The sequence below is a fragment of the Typopeltis vanoorti genome, chromosome 1, assembly GCF_054136105.1.
Source record: "Typopeltis vanoorti isolate ZY-2024b chromosome 1, IOZ_Tvanoo_1.0, whole genome shotgun sequence".
In the NCBI taxonomy this organism is placed as follows: domain Eukaryota; kingdom Metazoa; phylum Arthropoda; class Arachnida; order Uropygi; family Thelyphonidae; genus Typopeltis; species Typopeltis vanoorti.
Window position 1 is genome coordinate 148314559 of NC_143549.1, and position 27809 is coordinate 148342367.

The 27809-nt window shown below is 35.4% G+C and overlaps 1 protein-coding gene across 1 annotated transcript in view; it reads right to left on the reverse strand.

Moving 5' to 3' along the window:
* LOC150110527 (uncharacterized) overlaps positions 1–27809 on the reverse strand; it is a 204937-nt gene that overhangs the window by 68010 nt on the left and 109118 nt on the right. Inside the window, exon 6 of the mRNA XM_090394539.1 lies at positions 20253–20320. Within this exon, the coding sequence (XP_090250665.1) occupies positions 20253–20320 (68 nt within the window). The remainder of the gene's footprint in view (positions 1–20252; positions 20321–27809) is intronic.

Sequence of the window (27809 nt, forward strand, 5' to 3'; positions counted from 1 at the left end):
ATAGATGCAAATGTAGAGAAAAGCATGGACATTAATCACGGTTTTGATAAACAAATTGATTGTTATTGCAAAATCATGGAGGAGGGAAAAAAAAAGCTACCACTGTTCAATTTACGTTAGATAGTTTTTTTTTTTTTTTTTATAAAAAATAAATATTTAGATGTTTTTATGTAACAAATATGTATAAATAAAATATATAAATACATGACACCTTAAAAAATAAATAATGTTTAAATTTTTATATTTTGCAGGATTCATTATAATTATTCCCATTAATTCTTAACTTGAATAATGCGGTTTTGATATATTCTATAAAAATTTATTACTGATTTTCAGAGTAGATTTGTTAAAGAAAGTATTCATTTCAGTAAGAGTCCTCAAGAGGATGTATAGCATGAGTCAATACTCTTGGGAGAATAACCCCTAGAAGGAACATTCGCTGGGTGGCAGATGGAGGTCCCCCACCAAATATGGTGGGTGGTCTGAATATACTGAATAAGAACCTGTGGACCAAGCAAGGTAAGTAGCTATCCCTTGGTTCTTTAGCTGGGTCTTGTCTCTTTCTGCTTATTTAATGAGAATGCACACACCCATTGTAATTGACCAACCTTCCCATGGCATCACCTGTTTCCACAAATGGGGCTCTGCAAACCTGGCGAGCACTGTCACCACAAAAATTAAACTTTATTAAATTTGGATGTATACAATAGAAATACATTGTAAATGCATAAAAAAAGACTAATTCTTAACAGTTTTACTGCAATACAGTTCTTTTTTCATCTATAGCATGAGTCAATATCTTTTTTCATGTCACTACCTTTTTGAGGTTTTTCACTTTTCCCTAAATGTGGAAAGCTGCCTTATCAGAAAATACCAACTCAACTGAAATCTTAAAGAAATTGGAAATTTTTGACATCTGCTGAAAGAAATCTGGTCTTGCATGGTAGTCTTCTTCCTAATAACACTTGAACCATGTGAATCTTGTGTGTTCATGCATTTCCACTTTCAAAATTCTGCACACTGCGGTGGCAGAATGCTTAGTTCAGCAGATGCATTTTTAACTACAGCCACAGCTACCTTGCCAATTGGTGGCCTAATGGATCGAAGTTTGTTACTCATTGACTCGCTCTATTCAGCCAATTGTTAACCGAGTTCCTATATGAAACATCTTTCCTGTAATAAGTTTCAATCTTCTCACAGATTATTATTATTACTGTACAGGCATCTCTATGCAGTCCAAAGACTCATCACAGGAGACCCAAACTATCCACACAATCTATTGTACCTCTCCTTGAACCCATTAACAGATAAAGCACTCACAACTGACTCTGGCAAACCCACTACACTCATTCACAACTCTTCAAGCAAAAAATCTAGTCCTGACACTCCTACTAACCACACCTTTATTCAACTTCCAGGAATGACCTCTTGTTGTGGCCCCTCTAGCCTAGTGATGAAATATTTCTCTTGCTTCAGTCCTATAAAATCCTTTAAGTAACTTAAATGTTTCTATCATATCTCTCCTATCAACCAACTTCTGCAATTTGCTGTATACAAAGTAACTGTAAGAATTAAGCTTTTACATGTCATTTACAGTGTATTTTGATGATGTGCATCCAAAGTTATTAAAAGTTTAAATTGTAAAAGGACATTATTATAATCTAGGCACTGCTCTTTACAATGTCCCATTCACACTATAACTGCAGTGTCTTAATAATCAGCTTTTCTACTGGTTTAACACATCCATATTTATTTAAATTGATTGGCTTGCTGCAACAGAGCATAGAAGTTTCTCCATTTGATTCTGTATGCAGTGTTCAAGGCATGGTTCACTACACCTGAATGGCCATGGTCATGATTGCAAATGTAATTTTTATGATTTTCCTAGCAGATCATGGCTGATCTTCCAGTCTGTCTAGAGTAGGCCAACTTGCATGAACAGTGAACTCTATACACACAAAGAACTAAGAGAGGAGGAAGAAGGTGGGAAACAAATAAAGACTGTCACTTTCAAGTAATGTTTGCAAGTAGTGCATAGTTTATATATTTTTTAAAATTCTGGATATACCCTGGACATATGGAATGGAAATGGTATTACCATAATCTTTCTGAAGTTGAGGAATGGATGAACAATCAAGTACTTTGTTGATATAATGATCAGCTTTGCCATTACCACTATTTTACCAATATCCCCTTGAATGACATGTCGACACTTTGTGATGTGTTTGTACCATGGCTAGATGTGAAAGTCAACCCAAGAAGAAAAGACTGATCATAGCTTCTTGGTTGGCGAGTAGAATATGAAATGTGAGGGAAAGTGAAGCATGGTCTTTCTACTGGGAAATAGGATTGTGCATTAGATAATCCTTATTCCACTTGAAAATGGCAAGGAGATCAGTGGTTAAGGCACTAATTATATCAAGATTTTTCCAGAATGATAAAGAATGTAGGGAATCCCAGAGCCCTGGATACCTCCAACACTAATGGAAAAATCTGAAGAATCAAAAACCATCCACCAACACAATAAACAACCAGAGAGGAAGAGGACAAATCCAATCGCAAAGGGTAGGAGTAAACGATAAGATGGTATCTTGATAAGAAGGCTGCAATGCCTCACTCAGTCAAATGACTTGGAAATATTATGAGTGACCATAGTTGGATAAGGTTAACAACATTTGTTGTGGAGCAAGAGCGGCAGAATCTATATTAGGGATTACTAATTAACTAATGGGTCTCTAAGTTAGTGAACATTGAGGTGAGAACAATGGGATAATAGTTTGATGACTGATTTTTATGATTTTGTTGAAAATCTGCAAATGTTATATGCTGATAGTAAAAATAGAACTTTATTTACCACTTCAAGCCCCAACAAAAATATTCAGAATAATTACTCATCCTACCCATATTATACTTGACAAGAAATTATATTGTTTTTTTAATCGTTTATTTAGCAAACACAAACAAAGTTTTCACATGAAATATCTTGATGACTAGTCTACTTATATATACAAGCTGGTCTACTTGTATATAGATGAAAATTTTTTCCATTCTTTTGACCACTGTCATGTGGAGAAACTGGTAGCAAAATGCAGTTTGTCCACATAAACCAATTACATCCAGAACACTTTCTAGGCAATGGTTTTCTCCACTTCAAAAAAATCAGCAAAACTCTTCGTCATTTTCAAAACCCAACTCTCCTTTCCACAAAATTTAGAATACAAAAGATCCATTGCCATACCTTACATCTGGAGCACCTCAGAAAAAATTCCACATGTTCTAAAGTACAACAAACAGATCTCCTTCAAGACACTACCAAAAACCATCTACCTTGGTCTTGTAAGTGGACATTGCAGTGCTTTCATTGGTGATTGTGTTAGGTAACGTGAATATTGTAACATTAAATTAAATATTAACAAAATAAAAATATTTTTATCATCATCGATTTTAGTATTTAAAATGCCAGCAAAGAAGAGAAAGATAGAACAAGAAAATCAGGAGTTTAAAAGTGAATGGACCAAAACCTACGCATTTGTAGCAAATACAGCAGGATTTCCACTGTGTTTAATATGCCATGAAAAGCTTTCAAACAATAAAAAATCAAATATACAAAGACATTTTTTAAATAAACACAATACATTTGACAAAGCATATCCACGTGGAGATGAAAGAAAAAAGGCAGTAGAAGAGTTGCAGCGCAAAGTAAACCTAACTAAATGTTCATTTTCCAAATGGATAAACGAATCAAGAAATACAACTATTGCTAGTTTTAAACAAGGAAAACCTTTTACGGACAGCGAATATGTGAAAGAATGTTTTATTAAAATGTCCAAATATCTTTTCTGTGATTTTAAAAACAAAGCGGAAATAATTACAAAAATAAAAGACATGCCATTATCTGCTAAGATTGTAAGGGACAGAACTATATGAATGGCAGAAGATATAACAAATCAGCAGGTTACAGATCTAAATTCAACACCAGGATTCTCCATTGCCTGTGACGAATCATGTGATGTGGATGACATTGCACAGATTGTACTTATTTGTAAATACATAAACTCTCAAGGACCCCAGGAAGAATTACTCGATATACTGCCACTTACATTACAAACTCGTGGAGAAGACACTGAATCTGCTGTTACTACTTGCTTGAAAAGTAAGGGTATTAATATTAACAAAATAATATCTATTGCGACTGATGGGTAATGAGCATGAAAGATACAAAAAAAGTTTTGTTTCTTTATTTAAAAAACTAATTTTGCATGATGTGTTTTCCTTTTGCTGCATAATCCATCAAGAGATACTTTGTGCACAAACTTTTCCAAAAGAGATAACAGTAGTGATGGATTTGGTTGTAGAAATTGTTAACAAAATAATGGCAATACTGCTACATCATCGGAAATTTTGCGAACTTCTTAAAGAAATCAATTGCGAATATTCCGATCTTCTTTTGCATAACAGAATAAGATGGCTTGCCAGAGGTGTGGTGTTGATGTGATTTTCCACCTGCCTTGGAGAGGTTAAGTTGCTTCTAAGACAAAAGGACCGTGAATATGCAAGGTCCTTTTGTCTTAGAACACAGAAAATACTCATTGGTTACACAAATTCTACTTTATGGTGGATATGACTTTCCATTTAAACGCACTAAATGAGAAACTACAGGGAAAGGGAATACAGCAGTTTTGCTTTTAGAAGAGGTGATTTCATTTGAACAAAAATTATATTTGTTTGCGACAGACTTAGAGAAAGGCACATTATTACATTTTCCTACGTTGAAGAAATATCAACAAGAACAAGCTGATAATTCCATAAATTTAACCTTTTTCAAAGAAATTGTGATAAATATGCGATCTAAATTTAATGGGAGATTTGAGGAGTTAAGAAAGAACAAGGCAACTATGTCATTTTTATTGCAACCACTTGAAATTAATCCTGCCAAATTAAATTTTTCACCTTTTGCTGGAATTGATGAGGCTGCATTTCAACTTGAGTTAGAGGACCTGAAAACAAAGGATTTGTGGAATTCAAAATTTAGAAATCTTAAAGCTGACACCTGGAGGAGTCGGAAAGACAAAAATGTACCCTTGCAATACAACACAAATGGTCTGAAATAGAAGATCTTAAAAAGCAAGATCAGATTGTATTTGACACATGGAATTATTTACCGGACACTTACATTCAGTCAAAAACATACACATTTGGACTTCTATCGATTTTTGGATCGACATATTTGTGTGAGCAAATATTTTCTAATATGAATTTTATTAAAAGTAAGTCGAGTTTTCGAGTTTCAATATTTTAAAATATCATATAATTTCATGTGACATGTCACCCCTGTGTTTTACAAGCATGATGTGTTACTGTAAATAAAAAATTAAAAAAAAATAAAATAAAAAACATGCGGCACCCTAATTTTTTTTTTAACAGATATAATTTTAAAAATGGCTTTTCACTCCAAAAAGGTTGCCGATCCCTGATCTATACCATCCTGAAGTCTACCATGTTCCTTACTCATGCAAACTATCCTACTTTGAATAAGCAGGAATAACAGGGAATATCTGACTGAAAGAACACTGGAACCATATCCATTGTCTACACTACAGTCGTTTTAGAGTAATAGATCATGGCATAGATACAAATCACTGGATTCAGTGAGAAAAAAGCTTTCCACTTATACAGCCAGGAGACCATTCCTAGATTCTAGTCAATATAACCATCTGGATGAAATAGTTGCAAGAAGGGAACTCCTTGAAGCTATTTCATTGCATAAGATAGCATGCCGCAGGTCTATCTGTTCGGAAAATTGTTGACAAATTGGCTATCCCAGGTAAAGTCAGTGATACCATGTTGAGATGGAAGCACAGGGAGGCAGCTGCAAGTGCTACCTGCAGTGGATGATGCACTGCACTCACCGAACATGACTGTAGGGTGCTACGAAGGATAATATGTAAAAACCACCATTCACTGGACGATGAATCTACACAAAAACATTCAAAACTGAGGCTCATAACATGGATTTCTATAGTATGACTGCAATATGCAAGCTTCATGTTGCCCAAACCAAAATGCAATATCATCGTCATCATCAGTGATGGCGATGAGTGGGACATGGAAGCTTTTGAAAGCTGTGTTACAGAGCGATGAATCACATTACACCCTCTACCAAACAGATGAATGTGTGGCGGATGATTTGGTGAAGGTCTCTTACCAGAGTGCATAACCCTGACTATGAAACTCGGAGATGGTGGTGTGTGGTATGGTCCTGTTTTCCCAGGTTTGCCCTTGGACCTTTGTGTATGTAGCCTCTTGAACACTTAACTCCATGAGATACCTGAACATTCTGGACAATGCAATGTTTCCTACTTTGTGGCATTTCTACAGAACTGAGTACTGTCTGTTTCAGCAAGACAATGCAGTGTGTCATAAGGCTGCTGTTGTAACTGCATGGTTTGTGGACATGAATATCACCACACTTGACTAGCTTCTAGAGCCCTGATCTCAATACAATTAAACATTTGCACAATGAACTGGCACATTGGGCGATGTCAAGGAATGTCTGCCCCTCAACATTCAAGTGCTTCATTACATGTCCATAGGAAGAATTGGTCAAAATTCCTATTGATGGCTATAGTGCATCTGTGGAAAGAATGCCCCATAGGATTGCTAGTCATCAGTGAAAGGAGGTCCTACATAAGGGGAGGTGCCATGGTTGTTTGTTCCTTACACTATGATGTCAATTGACATCATACTGTAAGGAACAAACAGTGTAAGGAACAAAGCTGGTTTTTTTGTAAGGAACAAAGCTGGTGTGTAAGATGTGGAGCCAGTTGAATAAATTTACAATTCTTTTCAAGAATTGTAAATTTATTCAACTGGCTCCACATCTTACACACCAGCTTTGCTTATTCTGTTATCTATTTCCAGATTCAATTTAGTTAGTGAATTCCAGTAACTTGCAATAGATGTGTTTAGGAGTACATCACTGCATAAAGCAAAGAGTTAAGTTTGATATCTCCAATTCTAATATCAGGTTTAATTCTGCTTTCTTTCATAAACACAGTCTTGCCATAAATACTGGCACACCCATGTTGTACACAGAATAGCATGAGTCCATTTCTGTTATGGTGCTGTGTGCAGCCAACATTCATATGCTCATCAGTAGAGAGAGAGAAGGAGTTGTCTAGCTGTAATAGCACTTCACAAGGTTGGAATGCAGTCACCTGTTATTTTCAACACACTAAAAACACTCAGGATATGTATGATGTTTGTGTACCAGACAATATGTCTTCTGTTATAATGATACAGAAGACATATTTGGCCACCAGTGAACAGATCAACCATGCTGTTAGGATGCAATAGCTTGTGAGGGCTGTGAAGGCAATGTAATCCTGTGAGATTATAGAAGTTTTGCAGAGAATGATGTCAGTGTACTAATGACCTGGATGTGAGAGCCTATCGTCATTCTACTGGACACTTCTTAATACCACAACTTATGCAACAGAGAGTAATAAAATCAAAAGGTACTTCTCTGATGGTACACAAACAACAGACACAGAGATATCCTCTTCACAAATGAGAAGATTTTCACCATAGAAGAGTCATTTAACTCCAAAACAATCAAGTATATGCCCCAGATTTGTGCACAGCAGGTACCATATCACCCAGGATTCAGAGAGGTCAACAGACAATCATGATTGTTTGGGATGGGGGAAGAGTGACATATCAAGGGTTATACAAGTTGCATTTCTGTGAAAAAGGAATCAAAACCACAGTGCTGGAACCTGTAGTAGAGTCTCCTGAACAACACCTTATTTCACGGTAGGCAGTGGGCCTTCCAACAGGACTCAGCCTCTGCACCCGACCGACCACATATCACCATCTGATTTGTTGTCTGGAAGTCCTGATCTGAATTCATTAGACTTCGAATTGTGTCAAAGCATGAAAGAGAGAGAGAGTAGCTTGCAAGAAATGAAGAAATGACACCCCAGCATTGCCAGCGTAAAGGTGGATTTGGAGCGAACAATGGGAGAGTTTCCATTGGATGTTGCGCGTGCCACCATCAGTATGTGGCCTCACAGACTTTGTGCATGAGTGAAGGCAAAATGGAGAAATTTCGAACATTGAGTGCTGTTATATGCATGTTATAAATGTGGTTTGTATATGTTGCTGTAAATGATTTACTGATAAACGAACGGTTTATGTGCTGCAAGTGCAACAGTATTTTTGGCCAGAACTAGGTGGATGATGAATAAGAGTTAAGATAATGTGCATCCTTCTCATACACCTGATTTTACATCAAACCATCTTCCTGTATTCACTTGAATTCTTATTGCTGACTTATAACTTAAATATAGACTATGTATTGCCCTGTATAATGTTTGTTTTATCCCATATAACTGTTGTGTTTTGAGCACCTTGTCATATGCCTTTTCCAAATTTACAGAACTTAAGAGAAAAGATGGGAATATGACAAAAATCTGATCCTAAATCCAGGTTGTTTTCCTCCCATTTTCACTTTCACAATTTTTCTCAACTCTTTTCAATTATGCTGGCAGAAATCTTACTTGGAACACTTTGTAGAAAAATACCTTTGTAATTCTCATTGTTTTATTCACTTTTTTTTATAAATGGAACTATGAGAACTCTACTTGAATCATCTGGAATTCAATCTTCTGACCCTCTGAATTATGCAGTGTTTTTATACCTCCATATTTGAGCATTCCAGGTCGAATATCATCTACTACAGCAGATTTTCACATTTTCAAGTTTTTGATGGCTTTTTCTACCTGAAGCACTGATAAGTATTTCTGTTTGCATTTTGTGTGAAAATTTTCTACTACAGTTTGTCATTACTTGTTTCATTATTTGGTTCCATAAAAATTCAATGAAAACCATTCCTCAAAAGACAGTTTACTGAATGGCAATTTATTGAAAAAGCAATTTACCGATAATTTTTTGACGAATTCTTTCATAATTCATTGAAAGATTTTCTAGAAAACTATTGTTTTAAAGTATTCGGTAAGATATCTAACATCGCCCAAGATGTAGACAACATATGTAGGTGGTCACTGAGAGGTTATAATTATTTTGTTGTTTTTTATTACATTATTCTGTAAGCACACCTGCTACTTCATCATATAAATTTATCTTTAGACAACAAAAGTTTCTTCTACCTAATTTTTTCACAATGATCAGACTGAAGTCAAAACTGACAAATTTTAATATAGATCTCAACTATAAAATTTCATCCAGTTAGAGCAGAATTATTAATATCATTCTGAAACTTATTTAAAAATTTTCTCCTAAAAGTGATCCTGTTGGAACTAAAATTGAACCCCAGAGCCTTCTTTTGCATTTTACAATTTCTGACATTTGTGCATATTCTACTAAGTCAGAGAGTTATTGCAATATAAAATTTCAACAAGTTGACTATTTATAGCCCTGAATATAGTCGAAAACTAGAATGGTTTGAGAAATGTTTGCAATACATTCAAATACAAAATCTGAGTAAAATTCATTCCATATAACTGGATTGTGTGGATGTCAACATAATACTACTATTAGTAGGAAATGACAATCAAGGAAAAGAAGGGGTAGCCATAGTATTCAACACAAAATACGAGGCTAATCTTCTTGAATGGCAGGCAGTCTCAAGTAGAGTAATGTGGGCAAATATGAGAATGGGGAACTGGACAATGAGACTTATTTGTGCCTATGGTCCCACAGAAGGTTCTACTAAGGTAGACGTGGAGGAACTTTTTGATGCTTTAGAAAAAGTAACTGACACAATGAAAAAGGAAAAGTTGGTCCCTGTTGGGGATCTAAATAGCAGAGTAGGAAATGGTTGTGAAACATACAAAAATATTTTGGGAAAATTTGGATAAAAGAGCAAAGCTAATAATAATGGCAAATATCTGTTCGATTCCTGCTCATGACATGGACTGGTCATTACTAACACCATGTTCCAACATAAAAATGTGCACAAATTCACATGGAGAGAAGAGGCAAGGAATAAGAAAAGTCTCATTGACTATGTTATTGTTGATAGTGATGTTTTCTCCCTGGTGCAGGACACTAGAGTGTACAGAGGATTTGAAATTGGAAGTGATCACTATTTAGTCTTGAGCAGGATAAAATTGAATTTCATATTGAAAAAAATAACATGTAAGAAAGTTTTAAAGAGAATAAAAGTTGAGCAGCTCTCAGATGTGAACTGTAGACTAAAATACACAAAGATTATTGAAGAAAAAATGAAAGAGTTTGAGAACAGGAATCAAACCTTGGAGATTCAATGGCAAGCCTTGAAGAAAGCCCTGATTGATTCAGCTAGAGAGGCATGTGGTGAAGTTGTCTGCAAGGATAGAAAATTCAGAACTCCATGGTGGACACAGGAAGTTAAACAGGCAGTGAAGGAAAAGAAGAAAGCATATCAAAAGTTCCTGGCAAATAAGTCAGCTTGTGCTCTTAGAGAATACAGAGACAAATGCAAGAATGCTACACACTGTGTAAAACTAGCTAAACAAAAGTCATGGTAGGACTTTGGCAAGAATATAGAAAATAAATATCATGAAGGTGGCAAAATATTCTGGAGGTTGTTGAAGAAGCTTAGGAATGGAGGAAAGAGTGCTTGATACCTCACAAACCATTGAGTTGAGGAAGGGGAGGATAAGGAGAATAATAATTATAATAATAATTATGATTTTTTTACAATCTTTTCAGATTGTGTAAAACGCACACAAAATATGCAAAATGCATATATTGGCAGAAAAGAATATCCCTCAAAAAAATAAATAAATAAAATAAAAAAATAAATTGCCACACACACACATCTACATAACATATATAAAGGGAATTTCATGGTAAGCTTCAATTGCATCACAAGTGAATCCATTAAAAACTGCAGATAAATATAATTCACTTCACGTCTTATAATTCATTTTTCAATGATTTGTAATTTCGGTGAATTGTGATTTTTCGATGAATTGCTTTTTCAAGGAACTGACTTTCAATTAATTACTTTTTTTGATTAACTGTTGTTTGATGAACTTTTTTCCTGATGAATTGCCTTTCGATGAATTTTTCTGCATACCTTATTTAATGGTCTTTCACAGTAATTACTCCAGACATCTAGGATATCCTTATCTTCAGTTTTCATGTCACTATTATCATGTTTGATTACTTTTACAGTATTCTTTCCTCTATTTCTAAGCATCTTCAATAGCCTGCAGAGCCTTTTGCCACCTTCCTGATTATTTACCTTCTATATTCTTAATGAAGTTTTGCCATGACTTCAGCTACTTTCACATATAGCTTAGTTCTCTCACATTTTCTCTGCATCCTTTTAGGGCATCAGCTAACTTATTTGCTAGGAAACTTTCAGTATGCTTTTTCTTTACAGGGTTATTTCTTTAACATCTTATTTCTTTATTATAGTTATTTTTCTATCCTTGCAGATAGAAAAATCAGAACTTCAGACCTACATATGTCTCTTGTTGAATCAATCAATGTTTTCTTCAGAGTTTGCTGTTGAGACTCCAAGGTTTGGTTCTTGTTTTCAAACTGTCTCATTCTTGCTTCACTAATGTTCATATAGTTGAGTCTACAGTTTACCTGTAAAAGCTGCTAACTTTAATTCTTTACTTTTTTATATACTGTTCTTTTCAGTATTACTTTGAAATGTTCGGTAAGATATCAAACGTCGATGAATTTTCTGGATACCTCATTTACCTTAGTTCAATGTGATATTTAGTTTTATCCTACTTAAAACTAAATGATGGTCAATCTAATTTCAAATCCTCTGTGCACTCTTGTATCCTGAACCAGCTTGAAGATATCACTATCAACAAAAAATATAGTCAATGAGACTTTCATTATTTTTTGTCTTTTCTCCATATGAACTTATGCACATATTTATGTTGCAACATGGCGTTAGTAATGACTAGTTCATATCCTGAGCAGAAGTCCAGTAAATACTTACCATTATTATTAACTTTGCCCTTTTCTCCAAATTTTCCTATATGCCTGGTGGGATTCATTTCCTACTCTGTTGTTCAGATCTCCAACAAGGACCACTTTTTCAATTTTCTTTATGTCAGTTGTCTGTTCTAATTAATCTCATCAACTTTTGTGGATGAGATTAATTATAAAAAACCTCGCAAGGGTCTTGTTACAAGAAAACAGAAGAGACTTTCAAAATGCAGGCTGAATGCAATAAAACAAATTAATTCCTCAAAAAATTCTTCTACTTTGTAATTAAAATTAAAAGCCAAAAGGCTAGTTTTCTGGCAATTTAATAGTTATTAAATGGATAAGAATCCTATTTTGTTATTTTCAAAAAAGGTTGAAATCGGTCTGGGTAGTGACCTCTCCTCATAATGTAAAACAATAATACATCTCCTAGGAGCTGTGTTTTACATTATGAGAGAATATCAAGAATAGTGAGGGAGCTTGCTCCACCTTTGCTTCGAATTGCCTTCGCCGATAGTTTTTCGGCATTGAAACTCTTAGATCGTAGTTCTCGATCTTGAGTTTCACTTACTGGCTATATAACAAAATAGGATTCTTATCCATTTAATAATAATTCTTCTACTTCTTCCTTAGAATCTTCTGTGGTTTCTCACCTGTTTTTGTCTTTTGTTTCGGTAATACCAATTATGCCTATGTGATAGTTTTCCAGTCCTCTTATAAACTTGATTTAATTTCCATCAATACTCCTTATATTAATGGTTGCTATCTTCAGTTCTAATGTTTGGTTTGTTCTTCTTCTAGATGCTGAGCTCAAGTCAGAGTGTTCCAGTAGTTGACCATAGGCAAAAATAAGTTTCATTGTCCATTTCCCCATTTTGAAGTCTGCCCACATTACTCTACTTGAAACTGCCTTCCAGTCAAGAAGTCATTTTCATGTTTGGTGTTGAATGCTATTGCTATGCCTTTCTTTTCTTGATCATTACTATCCAAATATAACATCCTATACTTATTATTTAGTAAAATTCACCTGTTAATGTCTTCGTTTCAGTAATGCCAATTATGCCTATGTGATACTTTTCCAGTCCTTTTGTAAACTTGATTTCCTTTCCATCAATACTCCTTATATTAATGGTTGCTATCCTCAGTTCTAATGTTTGGTTTGTTCTTCTTCTAGATGCTGAGCTCAAGTCTGAGTGTTCCAGTAGTTCACTTTGGATGACACCCCCAGTCTGCATGAAATCTCATCATATTTGTGATTTGAGCCAGTAGAGAGTACAATTTCGCTAGCTGTCCTAAATTTGATGCCTTATGCTCCGTAGGGAGTGAAGACTATAAGTAATTACCAAATTGTCAGCCCATTCTCATTTATTTAGTACCCAGTGAATAACTACTGAGAGGAGGGGGGGGGGGGGAAGCCCCACATGAAGGTGAGGACCGGACATTAGATAAGAAGCCGCAGTTCTCCCCATTCTTTAAAGGTGATGTGGAGGCAACCTCTTAGTTATCTGGCTTTAACCCTTACACAACCCTGTTCTATTAAAATTACCATTACAATTTATCATCGAAGCACTTTTCTTGAAAATGGGAACCCATACAATTGACCAAAAGTAAGTTTATATAGCAAACCATAATTATAAGATCTAAAATTATGAATAAGTCTCTTCACATATTTCATTCAGTTCAAAAATGTAAATGCAATATATACATTGTAAAATGGGGTGCTTAAGGATCAAAGCTGTATAACTGAGAGGAGACCTCCACATAGCCTTTAAAGGAATGCGGAGAACCGACCAGAGCTTCTGACCTAATGTCCAATCCTCACCTTCTCGTGGGGTACCCTGTTGGGTATCTACCTGGATACTGAACGAACGAGGATGGGCTGGCAATTTGGGATTTAGCCGAACAAATTGGCTTCTTACTAGCTTAAACCAATATACAAAATGATGGTACAACATGACAAAATTTCATGCCGGCTAGGGCGTTGCCCAGTTAAACAAGGCCCACATTGATTTCACCAGGGAACCACGATGAACAGCAAAAAGTCAGCTACTGGAACAAATCTGAAAGCACACCCCAACTCAACATCACCAGAGTTAAAGATCGGTACTATCAACATAAGAAGCCTGAATGGCAAAGTAATGGAGCTAGTTGAGGAATTAGAAAAGTACCAGATCGACATAATAGGGGTGACTGAAACAAAAAAGCAAAAACTGGTGAGATCTTTCTGAGCAATAAATACAAAATGCTATATTCAGGCAATGACAATCAAGGAAAAGAAGGAGTAGCCATAGTATTCAACACAAATTACAAGGCTCATCTTCTCAAATGGCAGGCAGTCTCAAGTAGAGTGATGTGGGCAAATATCAGAATGGGGAAATGGACAATGAGACTTGTTTGTGCCTATGGACCTACAGAAGGCACTACTAAGGTAGAAGTGGAGAAACTTTTTGAGGCTCTAGAGAAAGCTACTGACACAATGAAAAAGGAAAAGTCGGTCCTCCTTGTTGGGGATCTAAATAGCAGAGTAGGAAGTGATTGTCAGACATACAAAAATGTTTTGGGAAAATTTGAAGAAAAGAGCAAAGCTAATAATAATGGCAAATACCTGTTGGATTTCTGCTCAGGAAATGGACTGGTTATTACTAACACCATGTTCCAACATAAAAATGTGCACAAATTCACATGGAGAGGAATAAGAAGAGGCTCATTGACTATATTATTGTTGATAGTGATGTTTTCTCCCTGGTGCAGGACACCAGAGTATACAGAGGATTTGAAATTGGAAGTGATCACTATTTAGTCTTGAGCAGGATAAAATTGAATTTCATATTGAAAAGAATGACATGTAAGAAAGTTTTAAAGCGAATAAAAGTTGAGCAGCTCTCAGATGTGAACTGCAGACTAAAATACACAAAGATTATTGAAGAAAAAATGAAAGGGTTTAAGAACAGGAATCAAACCTTGATTGATTCAGCCAGAGAGGCATGTGGTGAGGTTGTCTGCAAGCATAGAAAAATCAGAACTCCAAACTGCCTCTTTAACTTCTTGTGTGGACACAAGAAGTTAAAGAGGCAGTGAAGGAAAAGAAGAAAGCATATCAAAAGTTCCTGGCAAATAAGTCAGCTTGTGCTCTTAGAGAATACAGAGACAAATGTAAGAAAGCTAAACACTGTGTAAAACTAGCTAAACAAAAGTCATGGAGGACTTTGGCAAGAACATAGAAAATAAATATTAAGAAAGTGGTAAGATATTCTGGAGATTGTTGAAGAAGCTTAGAAATGGAGGATAGAGTGCTGTAAAAGGAGTTAGAGATGATAAAGATGACATGAAAACGGAAGAAAAAGATATCCTTGAAGAATGGAGTAATTACTTCACAAAAATTGCTAAATGAAACAAGCAGTGATAGCACAGTGGTAAAAAATTCAACAGGCATATAGTCAGGAATACATAGAACACGCCATCAAAGGCTTGAAATGTGGAAAGGCAGCAGGAGTAGATGATATTCGACCAAAAATGCTGACGTATAGTAGTATAAAAGTCTTACGGTGGCTGCACTGCATAGTTCAGAAAGCCTGGACAGAGGGATGAATTTTCGATGATTGGAGTGGAGCTCTAATAGTACCCATATATAAAAAGGGAAATAAAACTGAATGTGAGAATTACAGAAGTATTTCCCTACTGAGTGTTCTGGGCAAGATTTATGTTAGTATACTTGAGAAACAGTTGAGAAGAATTGTGGAAGAAAAGCTTGGTGAAGAACAAGCTGGATTCAGGCCAAATAGAGGCTTTCAGGATCAGATCTTCGCTTTACGACAATTAGTTGAGAAAGCATGGGAATATAACAAAGATCTGTATTTAAGTTTTGTCGATCTGGAAAAGGCATACGACAAGATGCCAAGAGAGGAGCTATTCAATACACTACAGTTATATGGTGTCAATGGGGCATTATATCAAGCAATACTTAGTCTTTATTTGAGTTGCAAGTCAGCAGTTAGAATTGAAGGAAGTACAGGAAGATGGTTTAATATTACATCTGGTGTGAGATAAGGATGTACATTATCTCCTCTGTTATTCATTATCTATATGGATCACATTATGAAGGAGAGTGGTATTAAACATGATATCAAAATTGGAGATGTTAATGTCAGCTCTTTGCTTTATGCGGACGATGTTATACTTCTAAATAAATCTGCTACAAGTTTGCAAAATTACCTCACTAAGTTGAATAACTGTTGTAATAGATATGGTATGAAGGTCAGCAATAAAAAGACAAAGACAATGAAAATAGGCAGAATCGTTGAAAATGTCAACTGTGTTTTGAATGGGGAACATGTGGAAGAAGTAAAATATTTCAGCTACTTAGGCATGATTTTTAGTGAAGATAGTAAATTAAATATGGAAATTAACAACAGAATCAACAAAGCTGGTATTGTAGGAAGTCAATTGAATTAATTCATATGGAATAAGAGAGAAATTAGTTGGAACACTAAATTAGCTATATACAAGACAGTGTTCAAACCAGTTTTAACTTATGGATCTGAGAGCTGGGTCAGATGTAAAACACTTGACCAAAGACTAGAAACTGCAGATATGAGAGTCCTGAGAAAGATTAGAGGCGTTAACAGATGGCATCAATGGCAATATCACATTAAAAAAGAGAATATTAGGAAAGAACTTGACATTGTCAGCATCCAGGAATGCGTTAGCAGAGTTAATCTCAGGTGGTATGGTCATTTGAACAGAATGGGCGAGGAAAGATTAGCAAAATCTGCCAGGTTGGCAGGAAAACAATAACAGACTGATTTGGAGGAAAATTGTAGATAGGAAGTTAGTAATGAGGTAAATTTTTCATGAAGTACTATCATATCCTGTACACCCCTTGAGGGTACATGTCAGGAATTTGATGATGATGATATTGTAAAATTTATTATTTTTGAAAAAGCAGTGAGTTGCAGATCACAATCTAATTACATTAACAAAAAGAAACTAATATTTACAAACACAAAATTAAAATATATATGAATTTAATGAAATAAAATAATGTAGGACATCTGTAAAGTGCAGATTGTTTACACAGCAAAAAAAATAATTTTAATAAATTTATAAAAAATTTATTAAAAAAATATAATTTCATCCCATGTTTTCATCCTACTACCAGCGAAAGCAAGCAATCAAATATGTTACTGGATAAGGTCATGATGTGGGAACCAGATTCTGTCAAAAGACTTAGGCTGTGCAATGCTATTCTTGGTTCACTATAATCCCATGTCTATCCTCCCCGAGAATTACAGAGTAGAAAGATTATTATTATTACATGGCACTTCCAAGCAGTACAAGGACTCATCATGGGAGGGCATACTTTATTCCACAACACACATCTCACCTTCTCCCCTACTACTTAATTTTCTAATAATACACAATGACACTACTACCATCAATGCCATCTACCATCCATTACCAACAGTATGTTTGTCTGTAAATTGTGTGTGTGTGTGTAAATTTTAATTTGTGCATTCACATTTTAATTTTTGAATACTTTAGAATGAAGTTTCTTAAGGCATATATTTCACAGGAACTGAGGTAGCATGAATGAATAAAATGAATAGTTAGTATGGTGATTACAAAATTACTGAAATTTGATGTTTAAATGATGATAAACATTTAAACATCAACTTTCAGTTGGCTTTACTCTTTCTATTTTTTAATAGGTTTTAAGTTTTCTAACAGTCTAGTTTTTCAAGATTTGGAAACAATGACCAGACACAACAGCAGCAATAAATACATCAGCAGACAAGAGATTTAAGACTGCCCTCTTTTATATATTACAGTTCACCTCATCTGAACTACACCCAGTTATTCTATTTGCTAACTTAGTTGGCTGAGTAGACAGAATCTCCAATCCACAACCAACAGGTTGTTAGTTCAAATTCCATTGCACATGGAGATGTTTGCAAACATCTGTAGACAGGAAATAATTTTTCACTGCAAACTATGAACCTACCTTGATTATTAAAAGTGTGAAGCAAATTTAAAAAAAAAAAGAAAAAAAGTACCATATTTCATCTCTAAATCTAAAAGAGCTCCTAAATGCTCTACTCCTTAGCTCATCAGGTACAAGGTGCTATAAGTTTATCAACTTTTGTGGATGAGATTAATTATAAAAAACCTGGCAAGGGCCTTGTTACAAGAAAACAGAAGAGACTTTCAAAATACAGGCTGAATGCAATAAGACAGCATAAAAATGTTTCAATTTAATTAATCTATGCATTCTTTAAATATCCACTGACTATTTTTTAAAAAAATTAGGAATACTTCATCACAACTACTAAAATGGGCTGTTTAAATTAGTATGAGGCAAATTCCAAGATGTTATATAATTATATGAATTATAATATTATGCAGAAACTACATTGTGTTCTAATAAGCTCACTGTTTTTTTTTTTACCAAAGAAAAATATACTCGAAAGATTATACTTTAAATATGGATATCACATTGAAAAGAACAGTATGTACGAAAATTATGAAACAAATTGAAAACAAGAACCAAACCTTGGAGTCTCAGTGGCACACTCTGAAGAAGACATTGGCTGATTAAGCTAGGGAAGTACGTGGTGAAATTGTCTGCAATGATAGAAAAATAAAAACACCATGGTGAACACAAGAAGGAAGCGTTAAGGAAGCGGTCCTCGAAAAAAAGGAAGCATACCAAAAGTTCCTAGCAAATAAGTTGGCAGATGCCCTGAAAGAATACAGAGAAAAATGTAAGAGAGCTAAGCTATGTGTAAATGTGACTAAACAAAAATCATGGGAAGACTTTGGTAAGAATATAGAAAATAAATATCAAGAAGGTTGGAAAATGTTCTGGAGACTATTGAAGAAGCTTAGAAATGGAGGAAAGAGTAAAAGGAATCAAAGATGATAAAGGTGACATTCAAACTGAAGATAAGGATATCCTAATTGTTTGGAGTAATTACTTTGAAAGACTTAAATGAACCAAGCAGTCACAGAACCATACTAGAAAAATTTCAAGAGAAATGCAAAGGAGTACTTATCAGTACTTGAGGTAGAAAAAACTTGTAAAAACTTGAAATGTGGAAAGGCAGCTGGAATAGATGATGTTTGACCAGAAATGCTTAAGCATATACGTATAAAAGTTTTGCCATAGATACACTACATAATTCACAGGGTATGATCAAAAATTCAAATTCTCAATGATTGCAGTAGAGCTCTCACAGTACCATCTATAAAAAAGTGAATAAAACTGAATGTGGGATTACAGAGAAATTTCTCTACTAAGCATTCCAGGTAAGATTTTTATAAGTATACTTGAAAAAGAGGTTGAGAAAACTTGAAAAAAAAAACAAGTTCAGTTCAGACAAACAGATTGTCAAGATCAGATTTTCACTTTAAGAGAAATAGTTGAGAAATCGTGGGAATATGTTGTATGCCTTTTCCAGATCCACAAAACTTAAGTTTTGTAGATCTGAAAAAGGCATACAACAAGGTGTCTAGAGAAAAGCATTTCAAAACACTACAATAATATGGGATGACTGGAACATTATACAGTGCAATAGATAGTTTCAGTTTCAGTCAGTAGCTAGAATTGAAGGAGATATGTGAAAATGGTTTGATGTAAAATCATTGTTACACCTGATCAGAGACTAGAGAAAACAGATATGCAGGTTGTGAGAAAAATTACTGGAGTGAATCGATGACATCAATGGCAAAATCATATTAAAAATGAAGATATTAGAAAAGAACTTGACATTATTAGCATTCAAGGATGTGTTAGCAGAGCTAATCTAAGGTGGTACTGGCCATTTAAATAAAATGAGTGAAGAAAGGTTAGCAAAAGGTTTGATGCCAAGATGACAGGAAAGAGATGCAGAGGAAGACAAAGATCTAGGTGGATTGATTTGGTCAGAAGTGCCTTAGAAGCACGAAATGTTAGATATGACAATATTGGAGTGTTCACAAGTAATAGATTGATTTGGAGGAAAATTGTTGATAGGAGATTAATAATAATGTAAACTTAATTATGTAGTGCTGTCATAGTGAGCTGAACATCCCTTAGGGGCGCGTATCAGGAAATTGATGATGATGATGAGGTTATGCTTTAAGCAGAATTCATACTTTCCAAACAAAAAAAAAAAAAAAATCATATTGATTTTATATACTAGAGTGTTGTTTCTCGGTACTAAGCTATTATAATAATTCAGCAGTCAAGCAATATAAAGGGATTAAATCTTAATTTTAAGATTTTGAATTGGCAAAAAGTACAAACTTACTCATCATTAAGCTTTGTCTTTTCTTTGTTAATACTAGAATGTGATTCATTTCTTTTAACTGCATGTGACTTAAAAAAAAAAGAAATATACAAATAAATAATAAATGAAGAACTTGATTATATTACATAAAATATAGATCAAATGATTTATATGAAATCAGATAATATTATTAATTTTAAAATAAAGATTACTTTAAAATCTCAGCATAGTTAGCTGAAGAGGGCATCTCATTATTCAACCAATAGATTGCAAGTTTGAATCTTTTTGTGTACATAAATGCTTTAATAACTGAATTTTTTTTAAGGAAATTACAATATTACAATACACTAATATATATTATAATATATAAAATATTGCCAGCCTGGTTGGCCGAGTGGTTAGCGTATCCGCTCTCCAGCTAAAAGGCCGCGGGTTCACAGTGGGCATGGATGTTTGTGATTGTCTGTGAAAACAATAGTGGTGGTGATGGTGGACAGTAGATAGTGTTGGTGTAGATGAGGCGGCTTGTGGATGAGGTTGAGTGGTGAGTTGTAGAGTAGGTGCCCTCCCTCGATCAATCTTAGGACTCCCTGGAGGTGTCAAATAATAATATCAACTAAAATAAATTTTATTAATACTTTCAATATTTTAGCAAGGTCAAATTGCTATAATCAGAAAACAAAATATAATACATACAGTATGGACATACACAGGCACTACAATAAGTGATCAAGTTAAAGTATGTCAACTTTTTAGAGTATGCTCAAAGTCCTAAATAGCATCTTTAGTGGGCTAAATTGGTTATCCTTGAAGTACGAAAGATGAGAGCTTTCCAAATTTGGGGTAGTTCAATGCAATCAAATTTGTTGAGGTAAGGGTATTCTCTTAAGGCAGAAGCAGATTCAATGAAAAGTCTTTTGTATTTATATTTGCTGCAATGGAGCACAGTGGCCTTCCAGCTTATTCTATAGTGAGTGTCCAAAGCATGGTCAGCAAGTCCTTAATGGCTGTAGTGATGGATATAGTCCCTATGTTCAGCAATTCTACTACTGTTGGTTGACCTGCCTGTTTGGCCATATTAGGATAGTTTACAACTGCAATGAACCTGGTAAACACATGGCATATCTGGAGACTGCGGCTGGTTTTTGGTAGAGCAGTAGGAGATGCTAATTTTTTGTATGGTCTGGAAGTGGTTGCAAAATTGTATTTTTTTTTTTAAAGATTTTGTTAGTTTTTCAGATGTGCCTTGGATACATGGAATAGTGATATTGGTGTAGTCTTTGTTCTGGAGAGGGGGAAATGTTTAGGTTTTAATATATTTTGGATATGGCAGGAATTGTAGCTCTTGATTAAGGTTTGGTGAATGTGGTCAAGTTCTGTGGAGAGGGCACTGTTATCTGAAGTAATTACTTTAGTACTATTATATAAAGTTTTAATAATCCCATACTATTGGAGGGGAAGGTGACTGTTTGTGAATGTATCTACCAGTGTATGTGTGTGTAATTTCTGTACACAGAATGTCAGGGATATATATCAGGTTGGCATGTAATTAAAGTGTCTATGAAGGCTGTTGTTATTTTCTTTTTCTAATGTGAACTGGATCCTGAGATGGTGATTGTTAAGATATGTTAATGATATGATGAGAGCATCCAAGCCATGCAGCCAAATAGAAAACACATCAACAAAGCATAGCCAAACAGTGGGTCTATATGGGGTAGAGTTTAGAGATTTCTCCTCAAATGCTTCCATGAAGAAATTAGTGGGGGGGGGGGGGAGAAGAGAGCCCATGGCTGTCCACTATTTGTTTGTACAATTTTCCTTGCCAAACAAAAAAGATTACATTCATAGTGAACTTTTAAACAAGGCTGAAATATTGGAGGAAATTCAACTTGAATAAGGTCTGAAGTGTCTTAAGTAGGACCATAATGTCAGTGTGTCTGAAAAACTAATAAAAATCTTTAAAAAAAATACAACCTTTCAACCACTTCTAGACCATATAAAAAATTAGCATCCCTTATCTGCTCCACCAAAAGCAAGCCACAGCCCCTAAACCTGTCAGGTGTTTACTAGGTCCATTATAGTTTACATCTATAATGGACCTAGTAAATCACAGGATGATCATAAAGTTGTGCAACTCAGAAATAACAAATATTTGTTTCAAGTTAATTACAAGTACATGAAAGATGAAACAGCTACAACAGATTATAATCAGACTTTTATAACAAAAGAAGAATAGAGACCTCATTATAACCTTATGTTTAAAGTAACCACCTTGTGAGGCACCTGCATACTGATGTTTAGAATCGCTGTTGAAATGTTCATTTCTAGTTCATCCAGTATATGAGGATTATTCTGATAATCAACACCTTTGAGATACCCCAAAGGAAAAAATATGGCGATGATAAATCTAGTGATCATGGAGACCACAATTCTTTCAAGATGAGATGGTCACCAAAATACCCTTGCAAAAAATGTACAATAATATTCCACATGTAGCAAAAGGCACAGTCTTGCTGGAACAAACAATGGCATTTGCTGATATCAAAGAGTGCCATGAACTGTGTGATGATGTCTTGGTAGATGGAACTATTCACTGTCATTTCAAAGAAAATGGGTCCCACTAAAGCATGGTGTGATATTGCACACCAAATTCCAATTTTTTTGAGAATGCAACACTTTTTCATGAAAAGCATGTGATTTTCACACGACCAAATCCTATTGTTTTGATTATTACATACCCACTGAGGTGAAACCAGGCCTTGTCACTGAAGAAAACTGTATCAAGCATCTCACGTTCTTCAACGAATGAGCATAACCATCTGCAGATGATTATTTGTTTGCTTTTATCTGGGTCCTTCAGTTCATGGACTGAGTGCATCCAATATGGATGAAGGTGTAACGATCTCGCAGCTTTCAGAGTATTACCATACATTGATGATTGCAAGGCAAGTTTCCTGAGGCTTTTTGTTGGGACCACTGCAGTGCTCTCTTTACCTCATTCATTTTATCATCAGTCAAAATGGAAGGTCTTCTGAAGCAATGACTATCCACAGTAGATCCAGTTTCCTGAAAATGCAGCATTATTCTCAACTTCTGAGGGACCTGGATATTTCTCACGAAATTCCTTGGCAACGCATGCATAAGAACAGTTAGCGAAATAACTTTCCAAAATGAAAACTCATTGCAGCTGGGAAAAAAGAAAAAGACATTTTACTTCCACAATGAACAAAGCTACACTGAGAACAACCTGTACACATCACAGTGAACTCTGCATCTCCAATAGTTTGTAATAATATGATAGTGGCATAAAGAATGAGTACAGTGATTTGGAAACAAATGGTACAAATCTTTTGGTTGTGCGACTTTATAATCACCCTGTAGTAAGATCGCCAACATCATAAAAGTGAACATAAGGAGTATATCTGTTTCCACCACTACAGCCACACAGGACTTGCTGACCATGCTTTGGACACTCGCCAAAGAATATGCTGGAAGGCTGCTCTGGTCCATTGCAACAAATATAAATACAAAAGACTTTTCCTTGAATCTGCTTATGCCTTAAGAAACCTCAATAAATTTGGTTGTACTGAACTATTCCAAATTTGGGAAGCTCTCATCCTCTGTACTTCAGCCTAACAGTCAAGGATGTCCAATATAGTCCATTAAGAGGCTATTTAGGACTTTAGGCCTCCTCTCAGTTGACATGCTTCAGCTTTTACTTAGTATAGTACCTGCATGCATATATCTTATTATGTTTGGTTCCCTGATGATGGCAATTTGAATTTGCCAAAATATTACAAGTATTAATTTAATTTCTTTTAGTTAATATATTAGTCTATGTTGTAATTTCTATAGTGATGTTCTTTGCCTCGTGTGAGACTATTACTCTGCATTTTTGGAACTTGAAGTGGTTTGAAAAGGTTCATATTTGATCTCTAGAATATTTTTCAAGGTATCTAACTCATAGCTTACCCACTGAACACCCTAGGTTTACAACAACCTATGGTAGTTGTAATTCACATTAAAAAAAAAAAAACATTCACTGCACATTTTTGCATGCACACATGCATGTGAGACACTACACACACACACACACATCATACAGCAAAACAATTCCTTAAAAAAAAAACTGTTATATCAAGATATAACAACTGTTACTGAAAATTGTTCTTCATGCACAATTTTTACATACACAAGATTTAAATTACCAGCAGTAAATACTTTGCTTTCTTCTAGCTTGATTAGTGGAACCAAAAAAGTGAATTCATTTTGAGTTAGGAACAACAATAAAGTCCTCAAGGAAGATGATTTCATAATTTGGATATCTGGATTGCAGAAAATTTAACTCTATCAGATAAATACTGAAAGAGATCAGGGTGATTATCTGGAGAATGATAAACATCGCAAATGAATGCCAACTAATGAGGCAGGTTAATTTACCTAAAATTTACCAGAAGATTCTAGGTGTGGCATTCTCTGATATGGGATGTCAAATCTGACAAATACACAGGTACTAATTAGTGGCAGAAGGAATCTTGTATAGTTCAAGTAGTTGAGATGGACAGTAGTTGTTGAGGCGACCACTCAAGTTACAGTCAAGAATTTTGTATATAGAAATCATTAATCTCTTTCAATGCAAACTTCCTCAGTTGGGTAATGACAACATCATTTTATAACTTATCGAAGTTCCAAGGATACCCTGCTTGGAGAATTGTATAATGGTTGTCTTCCAGTCAGTACCATCAAATAGAGGTACTTTAACATTGAAGATCCAATCTGTGACATCTGTTACTGATTGGAAACAGTAGAAAATGCATTCTACAGCTGCCCTCTTGCCCTACGTATTTGGAACAGATTATGTGTTGAGCATTCCATTACTTACAACAGAACAGGTTATTTTTTTTGCAGTACTCACCACCTGTCAGCAATAGGAAGAGAATCTTGATTTTTATAATTAATGAATTAAAATACCATATGTGGAAGATTAGAAAACAACAACAACATGGATTTGAAAACCAGCGATATGATATCCAAATGCTTTATAATATTATATTGTGGAAATTTTATTGCTCAGTGTGGTTTGTATATTTAGAAAGAAACATACTAGGAGATATCAAACTTTTAGCTCAGTGGTGTAGAGCATCCACATTATGCAACATTCATCAGGGGGAAATAACATTCTGTCTATTTTTGCTACGAGAGGTTTTTAAAATGGTTTCATCCTCTTAATTCAATGTGGTCTTATGGCCAATTGCAGGGATGACTGGAGAGCAATCCCAGGCAGAGAAGGCCAACTCAAGGCAGTTAACTCAGACAAGGCTAACTACCTGGGTACCAGTCATCTATGCTTTAGTTTCAATTGGTCTTTTGGTTATTCATCTACGAGGGTGGTCTGAAAAGTTCTCAGCCTCAACCATAGATGGCAACACTAGCGACAAGATTTTTTTTTTCTAAGTTGATACATCTGTCATTAGCATCCATGTGAAAATGAAAGTCATTCTATCAAGTAGTTTGTTTTATACAGCTGTCTGAAACAAAAGTGTATGTATGTATCCCTTGAAATGGATAAAACTGATATTGTGCAGTTATAAAATTCTTTGTAAAAGAAGGTTTAATGCCAAAAGAAATTCATTCGAAGTTCATAAAATCTTATGGGCACTCTTCTCCTTTGTTTTCGACAATTAAGAAATGGGCTGCCGAGTTTAAACATCCGTACCAGCCTTCAAGATGATCCCCGTGAAGGACATCCAAAAAGTGTATCAACACCAGAAATCATTAATCAAGTTCATCTTCTGCATCATTATCATCTTCAGGATCATCTTCTGCAACGCTGCTTAATAGACATTAATAATATATGTACCCGAGAAGATTTAATGCAGTGTAATGAAATAGCTTTAAAGTACAGTGAAACCTCAGTTGTCGAACTTAATTCGTTCCCGAAGGTTGTTCAGAAACCGAATTGTTTGAAAACTGAAACCATTTTCCCATAAGAATTAATGTAAAATGGATTAATCCGTTCCCGAATCCCCAGATGATTGTTTATTTAAACCTTTACAACAGTACTTCATGCATAAGATTGTATACAAACATAATGAAAATGCATAAAATCTTACATAAAAAGAATAAACACAATAAATAGATAAAATAAAAACGAAAATTTAACATAACTTTAACTATACATACGGAGGAGAGTTGATGGCATAAGTGGAAGGAGGTGAGTAAGGGGAGTCCCCTTCCATAAAAACATCAGGTTACTGTCCTTCTGGGATTTTTTCTCTTTCCTGTCTCTTGGCACCACTCGACTCTGCTTGAGACACACTGGGCCTCTGTCTCACTAAAAACCTGTCCAATGACATTTGTTTTTGTCTGAGTTTTAAAATGTTTCTGAAGTGAGACATGGCACTGTCATTGAAATAGTTTATGATGCGGTTTGCTACAGTTTTGTGAGGGTGATATCTTGCCACAAAACTTTGCACCTCACCCCATTTCTTTGATCAAAGAACTAGGAACATCCTCAATCTCTTCCTCTGTGTCTGAAGACATTTCCTCCACCTCTGTCTTTTGCTGCTCCTTCTGAAGGTGTTCTAGTCTTCCGCGGCGAGCTCATTCCTGTGATCCTCCACTAACTCGTCCACATCAGCGTTTTCAATTTCCAAGCCTATGTTTTTCCCCAAAGAGACAATATCATCGACAAGAGCAACATGCTCAGCCTCAATGTCTCTTGTCTGCTACATAGTCTGGCCACAATTTCCTCCAGGCCGAGTTCATCGTCCTGTGAGTCACTTGTGCCCAGGCTTTGTCAAGGATACTTAAGCAATGGAGGATGCTGAAGTGATTTTTCCAGAATTCTCTGAGTGTTAATTCTGTGTCAGAAGTCACTTCAAAACACCTTTGAAACAGTGCTTTGGTGTAGAGTTTCTTAAAGTTCGAAATAACCTGCTAGTCCATGGGCTGAATTAGAGAAGTTGTGTTAGGGGGCAGGAACTTCACTGTGATAAAATCAGACTCCTCCACTAGCTCGTCTTCCAAGCCTGGAGGGTGAGCAGGAGCACTGTCCATCACAAGAAGGCATCTAATTGGCATTTTTTTTTTCTTGAAGGTATTTTCTCACACTTGGGGCAAAGACTTCATGGATCCACTCAATAAACAATTGCCTGGTTACCCAAGCCCTACTATTAGCCCTCCACATAACAGGCAATTTACTTTTCATCACATTATTTTTCTTAAACACCCTCGGATTCTCAGAGTGGTACACAAGCAATCGCTTGACATTGAAGTCCCCACTTGCATTTCCACATAGCAAAAGAGTCAGCCTGTCCTTCATTGGCTTGTGTCCTGGCAATGTTTTTTCCTCCTGAGTGATGTAGGTCCTCTTTGGTTTTTCCAAAATAGGCCAGTTTCATCACAGTTGAACACTTGTTGGGTAAGAAAAACCTCAGCCTTTACATAGTCACTAAATTCTTGCACATATTTCTCAGCAGCTTCTCGGTTCAAACTCGCAGCCTCCCCATGCCTAACCACACTATGTATGCTGCTTCTCCTCTTAAATTTCTCGAACCACCCTCTACTAGCTTTGAA